A 13,778-nucleotide genomic window follows, 5' to 3' on the forward strand; every position below is an offset into this window, starting at 1 on the left:
GCCCGTGCTCTCTGAGGTGCTGGAGCTGCCCGTGCTCTCTGAGGTGCTCCCTGCTGGAGCTGCCCGTGCTCTCTGAGGTGCTGGAGCTGCCCGTGCTCTCTGAGGTGCTCCCTGCTGGAGCTGCCCGTGCTCTCTGAGGTGCTGGAGCTGCCCGTGCTCTCTGAGGTGCTCCCTGCTGGAGCTGCCCGTGCTCTCTGAGGTGCTCCCTCCTGGAGCTGCCCGTGCTCTCTGAGGTGCTCCCTGCTGGAGCTGCCCGTGCTCTCTGAGGTGCTGGAGCTGCCCGTGCTCTCTGAGGTGCTCCCTGCTGGTCCCGGCCCCATCCCACGCTCGGAGGGTTTGGTTGGCTCAGGTGCTGGGCTTGGGCTTTGGCTTTGTCTTATTGAACATTGTCAGGCTTTTCTCAGACCTTTCTTGTAGCTGATCAGGGTCCTCATGAACAGCAACCCTTCCCTACTACACAGCTGCAGTCCTCACCAAGTTGCCTATTTTCTTTTTCCTCCTTTTTTGAAAGAGATGCTTTTGAACACAAGTTCTTGTTACTGCAGGCATTCAGGATTCTCCATGATTAATTTGCTATGCAAGGTCTTGGCACTCTGTAAAACATTTTCACATAAACATGGTTATACATTTTTTTGTGTATGATTTTGAGGTTATAGCAGCAAACTGATACAGTAATTTCCTTCAGTATATGTAAGAGCTCTTCTAAATTTTCTGATGCAAACTGGATAAACAGCTAGTTTTCCTTTCAAGATTTTTTGATGTGTTTAAATAAATGAAAAAATTATCTCTATGACTTCTATAATTATGTTTTGATCTTAAGGAATACTTTCCTCTTTAATGTTGAAATAGTGTTTAGCTATAATTTCTTTAATAACTGTTTCTGTTCAATTGTTGAGGTAGAGTAAGTGGGACGAGCTGCAGGAAGTCCCTGCTGACACTCTGAAGGTACACGTGGCTGCAAAAATTGAAGGAATATTCTTCATGGGGCAGGAAAATGTATTTCATTCTTGGCTCCCTATGTAGCTCCTTTGGCTAGTACTAATTTTGTTCTTGAATGTTGAAAGCAGTACACTTGCCAAATATTCCAGCTTTTGGCTAAGAAAGTGATAGTCTACCCTGATACCAAAACCAAATTCAGAATTGTTCAAATCAAGTCTTTTAAATAAACACCAAAAGAAGAGCAGTATTGCACACTGCTGCTTGCTTCTTGCTTCTGTAGCAAAGCAGCCTCACTGAACCATGGCAATTGTAGGAATTCTAGAATAGGGAATTTAAAACGGAATATTATTGGTTTAGTCTGAGTTATTTACTCTTCAACAAAATGCCATGTTTCAAATAATAAAATTACTTCATGTGATCAGTGTGCAAGACAAGGTTCAGCTTTGCATAACAGCGTTTCCTTGGAGTTTGTTACTCCAAAGGCCTAAATGAGCAATAATTCTCAGATTTCCAAATGATACTGCCAATTTTCTATTTCTTTATATTTTTGGACCTCCTTTACAATGAAGAAATTTCCTTTGGACTGTTTGGTTTGCACTGTCAGAAAAGAAAAGTGTTGGATTGTTGTGTAAGTTTTGTTGGGTGTTACTTTCGTAAACCTGCTGGGAGTGAGTCATTAAATTCCAACAAGGATGCATTTTTATGTTTGGGCTTCTTTTCTTTTTTGGTGCCCAAACTTCACACTCACCCTGCTCCTGAATCAGGGTTTAACTAGGCTGTGACATATGCACTTTTTTCTGGTTCCTACAGCTTTTATTAGCTGTACACACAAAATTAATGAATACTGTAATTTAAAGATAAGTAGTGCACATGCAAGATAAAATTTTGGCTTTTTTTAGAGACTTTTTTAGACTGTAATTTACTTTTCCTGTCAAAATATTGTAATGGTTCTGATTTTAAAATCCCATTTAAGCTGTAAAAATAGTTGGGTTGTGTGTAATCTTGAATGTTTTGTTTTCTTTTTAGGTTTTCAAAATAGACCAAAATCCTTGAAAGTGTTTGTTAATCCAAGCAGCCACAAAAGAGAAGCCACTAACATTTATTATGAAAAAGTTGCACCTCTTTTTAAACTTGCTGACATAAAAACTGATGTCACAGGTAAGTTGCTACAGAAGTATAACTTAATCCTTTGTAAAACTAATAGTTAAGCATGTGAGACAATTTGAATTTACTGCTTATCCTTATTGCCTTTGACTGCAAGTACTGCATTTGGAGCTCTAGTTAATACAACACCATATATTTTTATTTTGTCCAAAAGTGCTTTAGTAATTCTCTTATTGATTCAGTACTTTTCATCTATAGCAATCAATACTAGTAATCTAGTCTTTTTTTCCTGTGTCTGTTCTAACTGACTTGAAAAATTATAGGAGATCTCATCTTGCAGTTGTTCCTTAAATTTATTATGAAATGATGATTAGTTCAGGTTACAGGCCAAAAGTTATTTTGATAAAATCTCACTTAGCCATGAGAATATACTAGTGCAATAATGGTAGATGAAAATGATCATGCTAATTTTATTCCCTGTATCCATGTATTTTTTAAATACTTAGCCCACAATTTAAAATAAAAGCAATTGAAGATTAAAGACACATTAGAAGAAATGTGGAAAAGATGGTCTGTATTAGAATTCTGTAGCAATAATTTCTTAACTATCCTGAACTGAGAGGGAATGCCAGCAGCTTTATATAAATTTTAATTTTCACAGACATATTTATCTACCTGGAAGGCATGGATCATAGTGTGAACAGACTAATAATGCTGTCATATTAGAAATTGACTTAGCCTTGTTTGGTCACAATTTTAGAAAAATGTTTTAATACAAGTTGTGAATATTATTTGTGGAGGTTTCAAAAAAATTTTTTCTAGTGGAATAAAAAAGTTTTAACTCTATTTTTTAATTATTTGTCTTTGAATTTTTAATAGAAAGCTTCTGAGTCAAGCCAAAAAAAATGTTTAGTGGCCTGTCCTTCAATTGAGGTTATTTTGGCAATGCTGAAATACTCCTGTGCTTATTAGCTGCCTAACACTCCTCCTACAGGCAAAATGAGAGAACTACATTGCAGTTTTCAATGCTGGTAGAGAACTAAATAATTAAGAATTATGCTTTTTTTTAAAAAAAAGAGGGTGGTGGTGGGTGCTGAGTAAAAGTCCTGTCCACTGGTACCCTATTCTAATAAACACAAACACTTTGTTTCAAGTAAATTGAACTGGGTTTTTTCCTCCCATAATTGTTTTGGATTTTGTGAGGTTGGAGTGTGCCTCTTGCTGTTCCTGCTGTTTTGGAGCATGGCCAATATTTACATAACTGGTGGTGTACAAAGGTGTATTAGGCACTGAAATTGTGAAGGCTTTTGTACAATTTTTGCACTGAAGACAGTTTACATTGAGACTTTTCCAGATACACATATTTAAAATTCATTGAATGAGAAGTTAAAATTTGTTGAGCGCTAAAAATTTATAGCAAATTTGAACCTCTGAAGTGGCTTCTAGTGCATAAAAAATAAAAAATTTTCAGGTTACTAAAACCACTTCAGAACATCAAAGATTGACAGTGGAGTGCTGAAAGACAGAGCTCTCCTCAGCCAGTCTTGTACATTGGTAGCTATTGCTTTCTCTCTGATCAGGCTTTCCAGATCTTATTCTTCATTATAGCTTCTCTTGGAATAAACTTCTTATATGTTTAGAAGTTTGGAATGGAAATATTTTCTCCTACCCAAGGACATATGGCAATCTAAAGACATGTATGTGAATAAGTGAGTGCTGAAGTAACACTTACTTTTTCTAATTATTTTAAAATTTTGTAGAGTTTTCTTTTTTTCCCCCAGATGGCTTTGTGTGTAACAATTAAATAATTTCATTAAAAATAACCAAAGGTATTCTGGAGTGGATTGTGTTTTGCTGGGTTTTTGGGGTTTTTTTGTCACATGCAGTAAGCAAATCTCTGAAGTGCTTAGAGCTCTAGAACGTGTGAATTAGCATATTTAAACTGAAGCAATACTTTGAATTGTGGCCAAGGTGAAACAATAGTTAAAATCTGGCCTCTTTTAAAAATTGGGCAATTTTTTTGTGCTGCAGCTGGGATGTGGCTGCTAGGATAAGAACAGTGACTCTTCCAAAAATTGAGTTCTACAAAAGCTCACTCCACTGTTGAGATACCTGCAAGTATTGGCAAACTGTGATAATTGGAACTATTATTTTAGAAATACATTAGTGTCTTGCAAAATTTTACACATAGTTAAAGAAAAATAAATAAAAGAAACCCTGACAGAATCCTAGCTTGTCTCACTTCTCTTCCTAGTTTTGACTCTTGCTTCCATCTGTGCACTCTTACAACCTGGACCTTTCAGCAAAAATAACAGCCTTCCCTAACTCCTATTTTTAGGGCAGAACCACAAAAGAAAGGAATGTTTGAGAATTGGACAAAGAGCACTGGTTTATGGTAAATAGCATTGGCATATGGTAAATACCAACAGATAACTGGTGTTGGTGCTGGATGAGAAAAAGCTGTTATCAGTAACAGTTAATCCCATTGATTTTAGACTGTGGCAGGAGTGCCAGTATGTTTAGGTGCCATGTGAAAGCATCCCCTGTTTTGAAGTGTTGAACTAATTTTATATTGCTTTTTCTGTGTGTAGTGGCCAAGCCCTTGGTTCTTGTTTGCCACGTAAAGAGGGTGTTAAAGTGTTTTTGGAGTATGTGTGACTCTGTTCAAATGAGGTGCACCTTTGGTGTCCTTTCTTCAGAATGCCATTATCCAACACTTAAGGACAAAAGAAAGAGAAAATCTTTTGAGATTATGCATTAGAAAAGGTAAAAAAAATATTAAATAATATTTTTGTGATAATGATTTTGACAAATATGAGATTTGGATCCTTCTCAAACAATGAAAGAAGCTTTCTTCCTATTACCAAAATACATTGAGTAGGTTTTTTTGTTTGTTTGTTTTCCTCCTGAATTGGAACAGTGCCAAATATTCAAACACTTAGCTTTTTTTCCAGCTATCAGAATGATTTATACATGCCCTTCTGGAGGTTGTCAAGCCTGCAGAAAACTTTCTAGACATGGTCTTTTTATGTCTGTGTTGGATTTTTCTAGGTTTTTTTTCTACTTGAATTATTCTCTATATATGTATATATGTTCTCACAAAGTTTTTCCTGAAAACCTCATTTTTTTCACTGCCTTTTTGTCATGATGTGTCAAAATAGATCCTCTGTCATTCTCTCATGAAATTTTAAATTTCTTGTAATTCCCCAATCTTAAGCCTTGAGCAGTACTTCTACATAATTTCCAAACTTAAGCTACTAGATGCAAAGAGGATGGATTTGCTCTCAGTCTGGCTAACAGTAGTCATTTTTACTGCCTTTATTGACTTCTCTGTAGACATGAGCCCTCTTTATTTTCATGTCCTTGTTCTTTGAGTGAATTAATTCTGTAACAGTAAGCCTAACTTACATTACATTAGGAAAGCACTGAGCATGTTTTCTGTTACAAAATAAATCTTATTTACTGTTCCATTTTAATTAGACTGTACTCATAACTTTCTAAATGTCATCATGTTCATTTAAAAAGGCATGTAACCTGGTAACCAACTCTATTTTCATGGGAAGAGTTTCTTTCACAGCTAAGCAATGGTAAGATATTTGAACCTTTCTGCATTTTTGCATGATGCACACTTTTATTGGTCACTTTTCACACAGCCTACAGATATTGTTAAAAGCATTGTTCCCGTTGGCAATGCAAGGCTGAATATGGTAGCTTATATAATGTGCTTTTATATTCCAGAGAGGCCCTGCATGAAAGTGAATTCTGTAAATAATTCCCAAAAGTTATTATAGTGATAGCTGTTTCTGCAGCAAAATGATAAATCTCTACCTTCCATATAATCAAAACAACTCTGTTTTTTTAATTAAGAATTTTCAAAACACCAAGCATGAGAACTTTGCTGATTGGGGGATTTTGAACTTATAGGCAATATAAACAAATTTTTAGTGTGAAGTGTAAAAATTGTATCACCTTTGTATTGATTTTGTTTTCCTTCTCATTTTTGGGAGAAAAGATATATACACTCACTATGTCCACACACATACTTGTGTGTTTGTTTAAATAGGAAGAGATAGGGGTATTTTCAGTTCTTGTAAGCAGCCTTTGAATAGTCTGTAGAAATATGGTTGGAATAGGTACAGCTATGGAATGATTGTTTTAGACATCAATACTAATAATTTTAGCAGTGTTTAGGAACACTGGAGAAAAGCCTTGAACTATGTGAGCACCAGGGACAGACAAGCATGAAAGATTAATGTAATTTTGCATATAATGATGCACATTCTTACACAAAAAATCCATCTGCAAGTGTCATGTCAGTCAGCAAAAGTCTTTGATGGGTGGCTGCAGCTGGGCTGTCTCTTCTGGCAAAGCTGCCCTAGAAAATGCTAAATGTAGTTATGATGCTTCGTGCCATCTGTAGTATGCCAGTTTATCCTGTCTTCACTGGCATTTACAGTACTATATGGGGTATCAGCAAACACAGAGACATCAATGTGGAGTGACAGATTCATTTCCTCCAGAGGCTATGAACTCTGGTGTATACTTGTGCCACCTTCCTCTGTGTGTTATATGCTGTTGTCACTGGTATTTGGCTTGATTTCATACTTCTGTGTTTAACTTCTCTTATTTTTGATTTAGCAATTTGCATATCCTAACACAAAGACAATTAACTTTGATTGATCCTGAGGTAATTCTATCTTAACTGAGGATATGCTTATTTTCCTTAAGTTTACCAACTGTGTCAGTGCTAGAACTTGCATTTTGATGTGACAAACATCTTGAATTATCCAAATTTAAATGCATGAAATAGCCATGTATCTGATAGCAGCTGTAATTCAGTGTTTGGCCTTTTAGCTAGCATAATTGTAAAATATAACTTCTATACTTTTAATGTGTTAATGACTTAAAAAATAATCTGAATTGAATTACTCTGTGTTCATTATATTGGATGGACAAAATAATTTAAAATTACCTAATCTGCTGCTAATTGATGTTTTCCACAGTAACTGAATATGAAGGACATGCTCTCTCAGTACTTAAAGAATGTGAACTGCAGGCATTTGATGGGTAAGTTGGTTAGTGACTATGAAGGTTAGTAAACCTCATCATGTTGTTTTTTATTTGTATTCCAATAAAATTATGTCAGTGGGTATTTAATGAGTTACACTGTTTCTCATATATATGAAACCTGGGAAATTCAGTTCTTATTAAATACTTTGGTATTTATTAATTACTGACAATAGAAATGCATCTTGGATTCATAAATAATGGCACATAAACATAAAACTCTCTGAAATATGTTCCATGTGGGTTTCAGTCTCTGTATTTGTAAGAATACAAAGATAAAGAAGAAAAAAACCTAGATTTTATTTTCCACAAATATCTTCTACACTGAGTCATTTTTGAATTGTTTCATCTTTGATCTTTGGGTAGACACTGAGAACTTCCCCTGTAAGGCTTTCTCCAGTATCCAGATCTAAGCTGGAAGAAAGGAACCCTTTTGAAAGATCATAGGCATATGTACCTCTACCTTTTTTACTATTAATTTTTTTTTAGAGACACAAAAATGTAGAAATGACAAGACAACATGTTTTTTTAATTCACTGCAGTATGTAAACAATATAGCAATGCAGTTTCTGAGCTTGATTTTCTCACTAGGAGAGTTATGGTTCCTTCCATGTTAACAGCACATGAAGTAAACTGAAGTTTATGATTTGCAGTAGAAAACTGGCAGTTTATATCTCAGTGCTTTCTGAAAGTGACACTCCTATGTGTTAATTCTTTGTCAAAGCTCTTTGTTTGTATTTATGATTTCTCTGATTTCCCCAGTCACTATTCTATTTTTAAAGACTACAGGCAGATGTCTTATACACTCCACATTTTTTTTGCTATCCACTTTTTTTTGGGGACACTGAAAATTGAGGCACTTCATTAATTTGGCTTTTTACCCCTGACTTGGGGCTGAGCTTTGGTGACAAATAGAGGGACTGCATTTGTGATACTGCTGTCTCAGCTGGGTTTTCCTATCTGCACAGAGACAGAAACAGACAATGCCCATACATACATTTCTTCCCTAGGCAGGAGCCTAAAGGATATTTAGAGTAGCCTGGGTTAGTCAGTCCTTAGTGAATAGTTGATTAAGAAAGTTGCATCTGATGGTTAAATAGATGCTTCTTTTTCTTAGAAAGATGTTTCTTTCTCTCTTTCTTCTTCAAGGTCTGAGTAAAATTTGTTTGCTGAAGACTTTCTACTCCTTATGCATATCAGGCTCTCACTGATTAGCATTGGAATCCCAGGTGCCTGCTGGTATCTCTATTTCCAGCCAAAAAGGCAACTCTTGATGATTAATGCTAAAAGAGTAAAAACAAAATTAGCAGCATTTTCATGTTATTCCTTGGACTCTCTCTACACAGCACTCCAAAATCAGAGGAAAATATATCTGTTTTCAAAAGTTTTAATAGCTAGAAGACAATCCACACAAGTCCTTCTTGTATACAAGAAGGTATTCAATTTTTCAGACTTCAAAGATTAACTGGTTTTGCTATTGTGACAGAGAATTTTAAGCCTGGGAATAAACAAAAAATGAGTCAAAAGAAAGGCAAAGAATCCTGATTGCGAGCAGGAAGAAAATGTGCTTCAAACTTTTATATTCTATTCTTCAAGCTATATATTGTAATTTTTTAAGTTTAATGTGGCAGTGTTTAGCTAGATAGAGGAAATGTTCCTAAAAATTAGAGATTAAAAATCACCTTGGAAATATTAATATAAACTAAAGAAAAATGTTAAAGGCGATGAGGTAATTAAATTTAAATATTTGATAACACTAATAACATAATGAGTGTTTTCTTATAAAGATCTGACCAGTTTACCTGGTTGAATGATTGGGCATAGTTTCACAACTGCATTCATACAGCTATTTGAAAAGAATATAATTTAGGTGAATTGCTCCCAGAGTAACTCTGATGTTTCTGTCATAAATGCTTGGAATGTATTATTACTATTCTTATCATTAAAATATGTTTACTAACTTGGAGAATCACTGTAATATGTACTTAAATAAACAAAAACAAGGAAAAAAAAAGGTTTGCTGTAACAGAGCTTTTAGAGACAAATGCATTCCTCTCTATAGCCACAGCAGGTGGGAGTTTAATTACGTGCTCCAGAAGCAGTGATTAAGTACCTTTGTGCAAAGGATTGCTGGCACTAGGATTTTATACTTTGCTAAATCCCTCAACTGCCTGCATAGTGTAGGAAAATAGCTGTTTTCAAGTGTTTTTTTATTTTATTGCAATATTTGGTGAGTTGTTATTGTAAGGGCAATTAAAAGGCATTGGAATGTTTGTATGGGTCAGCATTGAAAGATGTAAAGAGCTTTTCCACTGAGGCACTGAAACATGTGTTTGGTTCTTCCATCTGATCAGTTTATGTGCATGATGTGTGGTAAGGTAAGAAAAACTTTGTCAGTTTTTAAGTATATTTACTCCTACTCAGACAGAAAGCAGAAATAAGAATGCTTAAGGAGCATTCAGGTAATGATCTGACAGTGAAGCCCAAGCTTGTTGTTAAAGAAAGAATGTTTTTAGCTTTTTTGAAATATCATTATGTATATCGTGTGGGTAGCTGCTTTCCACTTGTTTGTTCAGTTATGAAAGAGTTTGTTCTGAACTCTTTGGCATTTTTGTGTTGTAGGGTGGTTTGTGTTGGTGGAGATGGATCTGTCAGTGAAGTTGCTCACGGGCTACTGCTCAGAGCCCAGATAGATGCTGGGAAAGACACAGAATATGTGTCAAAGCCTGTCAGAGCCCCAGTTCCTCTTGGAGTAATACCAGCAGGTGAGAATGAAAGGTACTGTTACATTTTGTTAGTCATCTGTTTTTAGTCCCTCTGGCATGTTTTACAGTTTTGGCTACTAAAGGCAGTTCTTGATGCTAAAGCTTCAGTTATGTAAGGGAGCTATTGAATAAACGTCCTAAATTGGTGATTTATATTGATTACAAATGACTTGATTTTAAATTGTAATGATAATTTATAGTAATGGCACAGATGAGCTCTTTGCCTGAAGGAAGAAGCTGAGAAAGAACAAAAATAAAATAATTTTCAGCTGATCCATCCAAGATCAAGTTTCAGTCTTATTTCCTGACAGAAATGATATCAAATGAAAACTTTATTTTCTAGATTTTCCTGATTTGCATCTCTAGTTTTCTTGGCAGAATTCTCAGTTGGATTCATGGTTAGGGTCTATTTTAAAATGCTGTCCCAGAAATACATTGTGTGCATTATATTAAAAAAAAATATTGTGTGCAAAAAATTACTTTCTTCTTTACAGACATGAAAATCTGTCTCTCTTAAAAAGTCATCTTGCTCTTTTATTAACTTGTATCTGGTGGTGTGGTTTTGTTTGTGTTGGGGGGTTTGTGTGTCCCTTCTCCTCAGTGTTTGTATTGGCACTCCTTGGAGTGTAGCTGTGCCCAGCAGGAAGGTTTTAGCAAGAGCTGCTGTGGTTTAAGCCCAGCCAGCAGCCCAGCCCCACACAGCTGTTTGATCACTGCCCCACCTGTGGGACTGGGGGAGAATCAGAAGGGTAAAAGCTGAAAAACTCTTGGGTTGAGATAAAGTTTAATGGGAAAAGGACCAGCAATGCAAAACAAGGAATTAATTCCCTGCTTTCCATGTGTTTAGCCATCTCCAGGAGAGCAGGGCCCCCATCACACGTAACAGTGGCTTTGGAAGACAGATGCCATCACTTCCAATGTCCCACCTTTCCCCCTTTTATTACTGAGCATGGTGTCATATGTCTGGAATATCCCTTTGGTCAGCTGGGCTCACCTGTCCTGGCTGTGTCTCCTCTCACCTTCCCAGGCACCCCCAACTTCCTCACCAGCATGGCAGTGAGAAAAAGAAGAAATAGCTTTGTCTCTGTGTAAGCTCTGCTCAGCAATAACAAAAACATCTCTGTATTATCAACCTTGTGTTCAGCACAAATCCAAAACACAGCCCATAGCAGCCACTGGGAAGAAAATTAACTACCCTAGCCAAAACCAGCACATATCAGTACAGTCAGGGTTGATTCTGGACTACCAAGTGAGTCACTTCTCTTGAAAAGAAGAGAGGCATTTTTGCATGAACACTACTCTCTGGTGTGAATGTGTGCTAAGACTACTTAGTTCCTCAGATGTTTTTAACTGGTAAGAAAAACATTCCTACAGCCAGTAAAACAGCAAATCACTGTTTTGAGTTTTCTACAAAAAAAGGAGCATGACACTTTGAACTGAGCCAGCAGATTTTTAAATGCTTTGTTTTGGTTTGCACATATAAAAGGAGCATTAGTTGCTTCTTAAGGAGCAAGAGTACATTAGCTTTATCTCAGGTTAAAAAACCCTTGATAAAAGAGACAACAATGTCAAAGACTTGAAGGTAATGAATTTGAGTACAGAAGTTGGGCCATCACTTACCAACTCAGTTCCTGTGAATATCTCGATGGTGTTGAGACAGAATCTTTGCAGCCCCTGACTCCATGTTGTGTGTGGGTCACTGTGCCTCTCACTGGTGCCTTCTATCCTCAGTTTAAGACCAATATGTTGTTATCAGAAAGGACTTTTAAACCCAAAAGAATTCCATAGGGTTTCTTACACAGAATGGCATAGATTTTGTGAAAGAGGATCAGAACAGTTTATAAAATGATATTGTGAGAAATTCCTAATAGGTTCTTAAAAACAATCTGTTGTTTGTTTGATTTCCATATGCCTGATATTCCATGAGGTGCTCAGTTAGGAAAAAGGTAAGTATGATACTTGTTCTCATGAGGATGCAGCTCTGGTCAGTTAAATTTTTTTTCCCCATCAGAAATCCATTGTACAACATTATTAGGATTTTCCAGCCAAGTAGGATCAACAACTGAATTACAGGATAGTATTATGTGGGTGGTGTAAAATCTGGTTTTAGTCTCTATAATAAGTACCTAAGACAGCATTTTGAACTTTCAGCCTTCTTGATGGGAAGAAGATGCTTTTGAAACAATTTACCTCCTGAAGAGAGAGGTCCAGAGGGGAGTATGTTTTTACTGAAATACTCTACTGAGCTGCCTTATTGTGGTCCAAATCAAATGGATGAGATGTGGGGAAGCCTGCAGTTGTACTGCTGGCCATTAGCAAGAGTGTTTGTTGCTATGGGAACTACTGCTAAGAAACTGTATGGAGGGGGAAACAGAGAAAGGGGAGGGGGAACTGTGGAAGGACATTAAAAAAGCTATCCAGTTGTTACAGAATAAGAGACAATCTATATCTGATGCCTGTGAACCTTTTGATCCAAAGGGGTCCATATAAATAAATTCATGATTCCAAATTAATTCAGAAAATAAAATATTACTGAGGGATTTTTAATTTCTGTGATATTTCAGGCAAAGAACCAAAATGTTGGTGCAGTTTTCATCAGAATTTTAGCTATGCTTGACTAGGAAGTCATTACATCACATTTATCTGTTTGGATGGGGGAGACATTAACAGCCTTATGAATATTCATGTTGTCTGGTTAATTAAGTTAATTGTACTGCAGAAGTGCTTGCACTTCCAAGGACAATTTTTTTCCTCTACAATTTCTGTTTGGTACCTTCATCAGTCATGACCTGCAGATACTCTGTTCTTACTGAGATGCTTTTGCACTTTTGGTGGGAAGGAGGTGGAAGGAAGTTGTTTCTAATGTCAGGAAAATCAGTTGATATTTTGAACAGGATTTCATTTTGGAGTAATAAAATCTGTTTCTGTAAAAAAATGCTAATGATAAAGATGCTGGAATTGTATGGATAAAACCTTTTCACATTAAATTGAGTAGCTGAAGTGAGAACTAAAAATGTGACTAACTAATGTGTGAGCAGTGCAAGTCATGGACATCAAAGGCTTTTAGTTCTGAAGTAATATGATAGCGTTCAGGGGAACAGTTGTTATTGGTAAATAACATCTTGAGCTTGCATAGGGGAAAAGAGATTACTTGGGAGTACGAATAATGGCATTAAAACCATTATTGAATCACCATTTAAATAAGAAAGGCTTGGTTCCTTATTTTTGTATATTTTTCTACCTTGTTTATAGGCTGCATGTTTTGGGTTTGCTTGTTTGTTTTGGTTTGGATTATTTTGTCTGACATCCTGCTTGTATAGGACTTAGTTAATAAGGCACATTATTCAGTCATTATTGGGATTAAAACTGCTGGTAGGCATGTGCTAAGTGGAGTTTTTAGAGAATATGATGGTGCTTGCTCCCACAAAACTGTGCTTGGCCTAGTTCTTCAACTTGTGGAAGGGTGGATGTGGTGCTTTTGGTTTTGAACACAGAACTTGTTTTATCTTCCTCAGAGTCCTGAAAGGGTGGGATTTTGCCTTGTTTACTTCTGCAAATGTTAATGAGCTCCAAAGATTTAAGAGAAGGATGCAATTACTTGTGCCTATCCTGTTTAGTAGGAATGAGATTTAGGTCTCATTAAAGTCAGTTTGAAGATTGGTACCGACTTCAGCTGTGGTTGTTTGGTATCTTGCTGCCATCTGCATTGATAAATTACTCTTAAATCACGTTTGCAGCTTAAACTCATACCAAGCTTGATCTTCCAAACTATATTCCACCTTGTGCTCTTTAATTAGCTTGATCTTCAGTGAGAAGTGAAACATTTTTTTTTAGAATAACAACTGCCCTGTCTTGACACGCAGGAAGTAAGCATGATGTGCCTGACTTGTAACAATCTGCTGC

The 13,778-nt window shown here is 36.3% G+C and overlaps 1 protein-coding gene across 1 annotated transcript in view; it reads left to right on the top strand.

Moving 5' to 3' along the window:
- CERKL (ceramide kinase like) overlaps positions 1-13,778 on the top strand; it is a 52,655-nt gene that overhangs the window by 27,632 nt on the left and 11,245 nt on the right. The window contains exons 3-5 of the mRNA XM_066553443.1: positions 1,966-2,097; positions 7,047-7,110; positions 9,733-9,875. Coding sequence (XP_066409540.1) covers positions 1,966-2,097; positions 7,047-7,110; positions 9,733-9,875 — 339 coding nt within the window. The remainder of the gene's footprint in view (positions 1-1,965; positions 2,098-7,046; positions 7,111-9,732; positions 9,876-13,778) is intronic.

The sequence above is a fragment of the Molothrus aeneus genome, chromosome 7 (assembly GCF_037042795.1).
Source record: "Molothrus aeneus isolate 106 chromosome 7, BPBGC_Maene_1.0, whole genome shotgun sequence".
In the NCBI taxonomy this organism is placed as follows: domain Eukaryota; kingdom Metazoa; phylum Chordata; class Aves; order Passeriformes; family Icteridae; genus Molothrus; species Molothrus aeneus.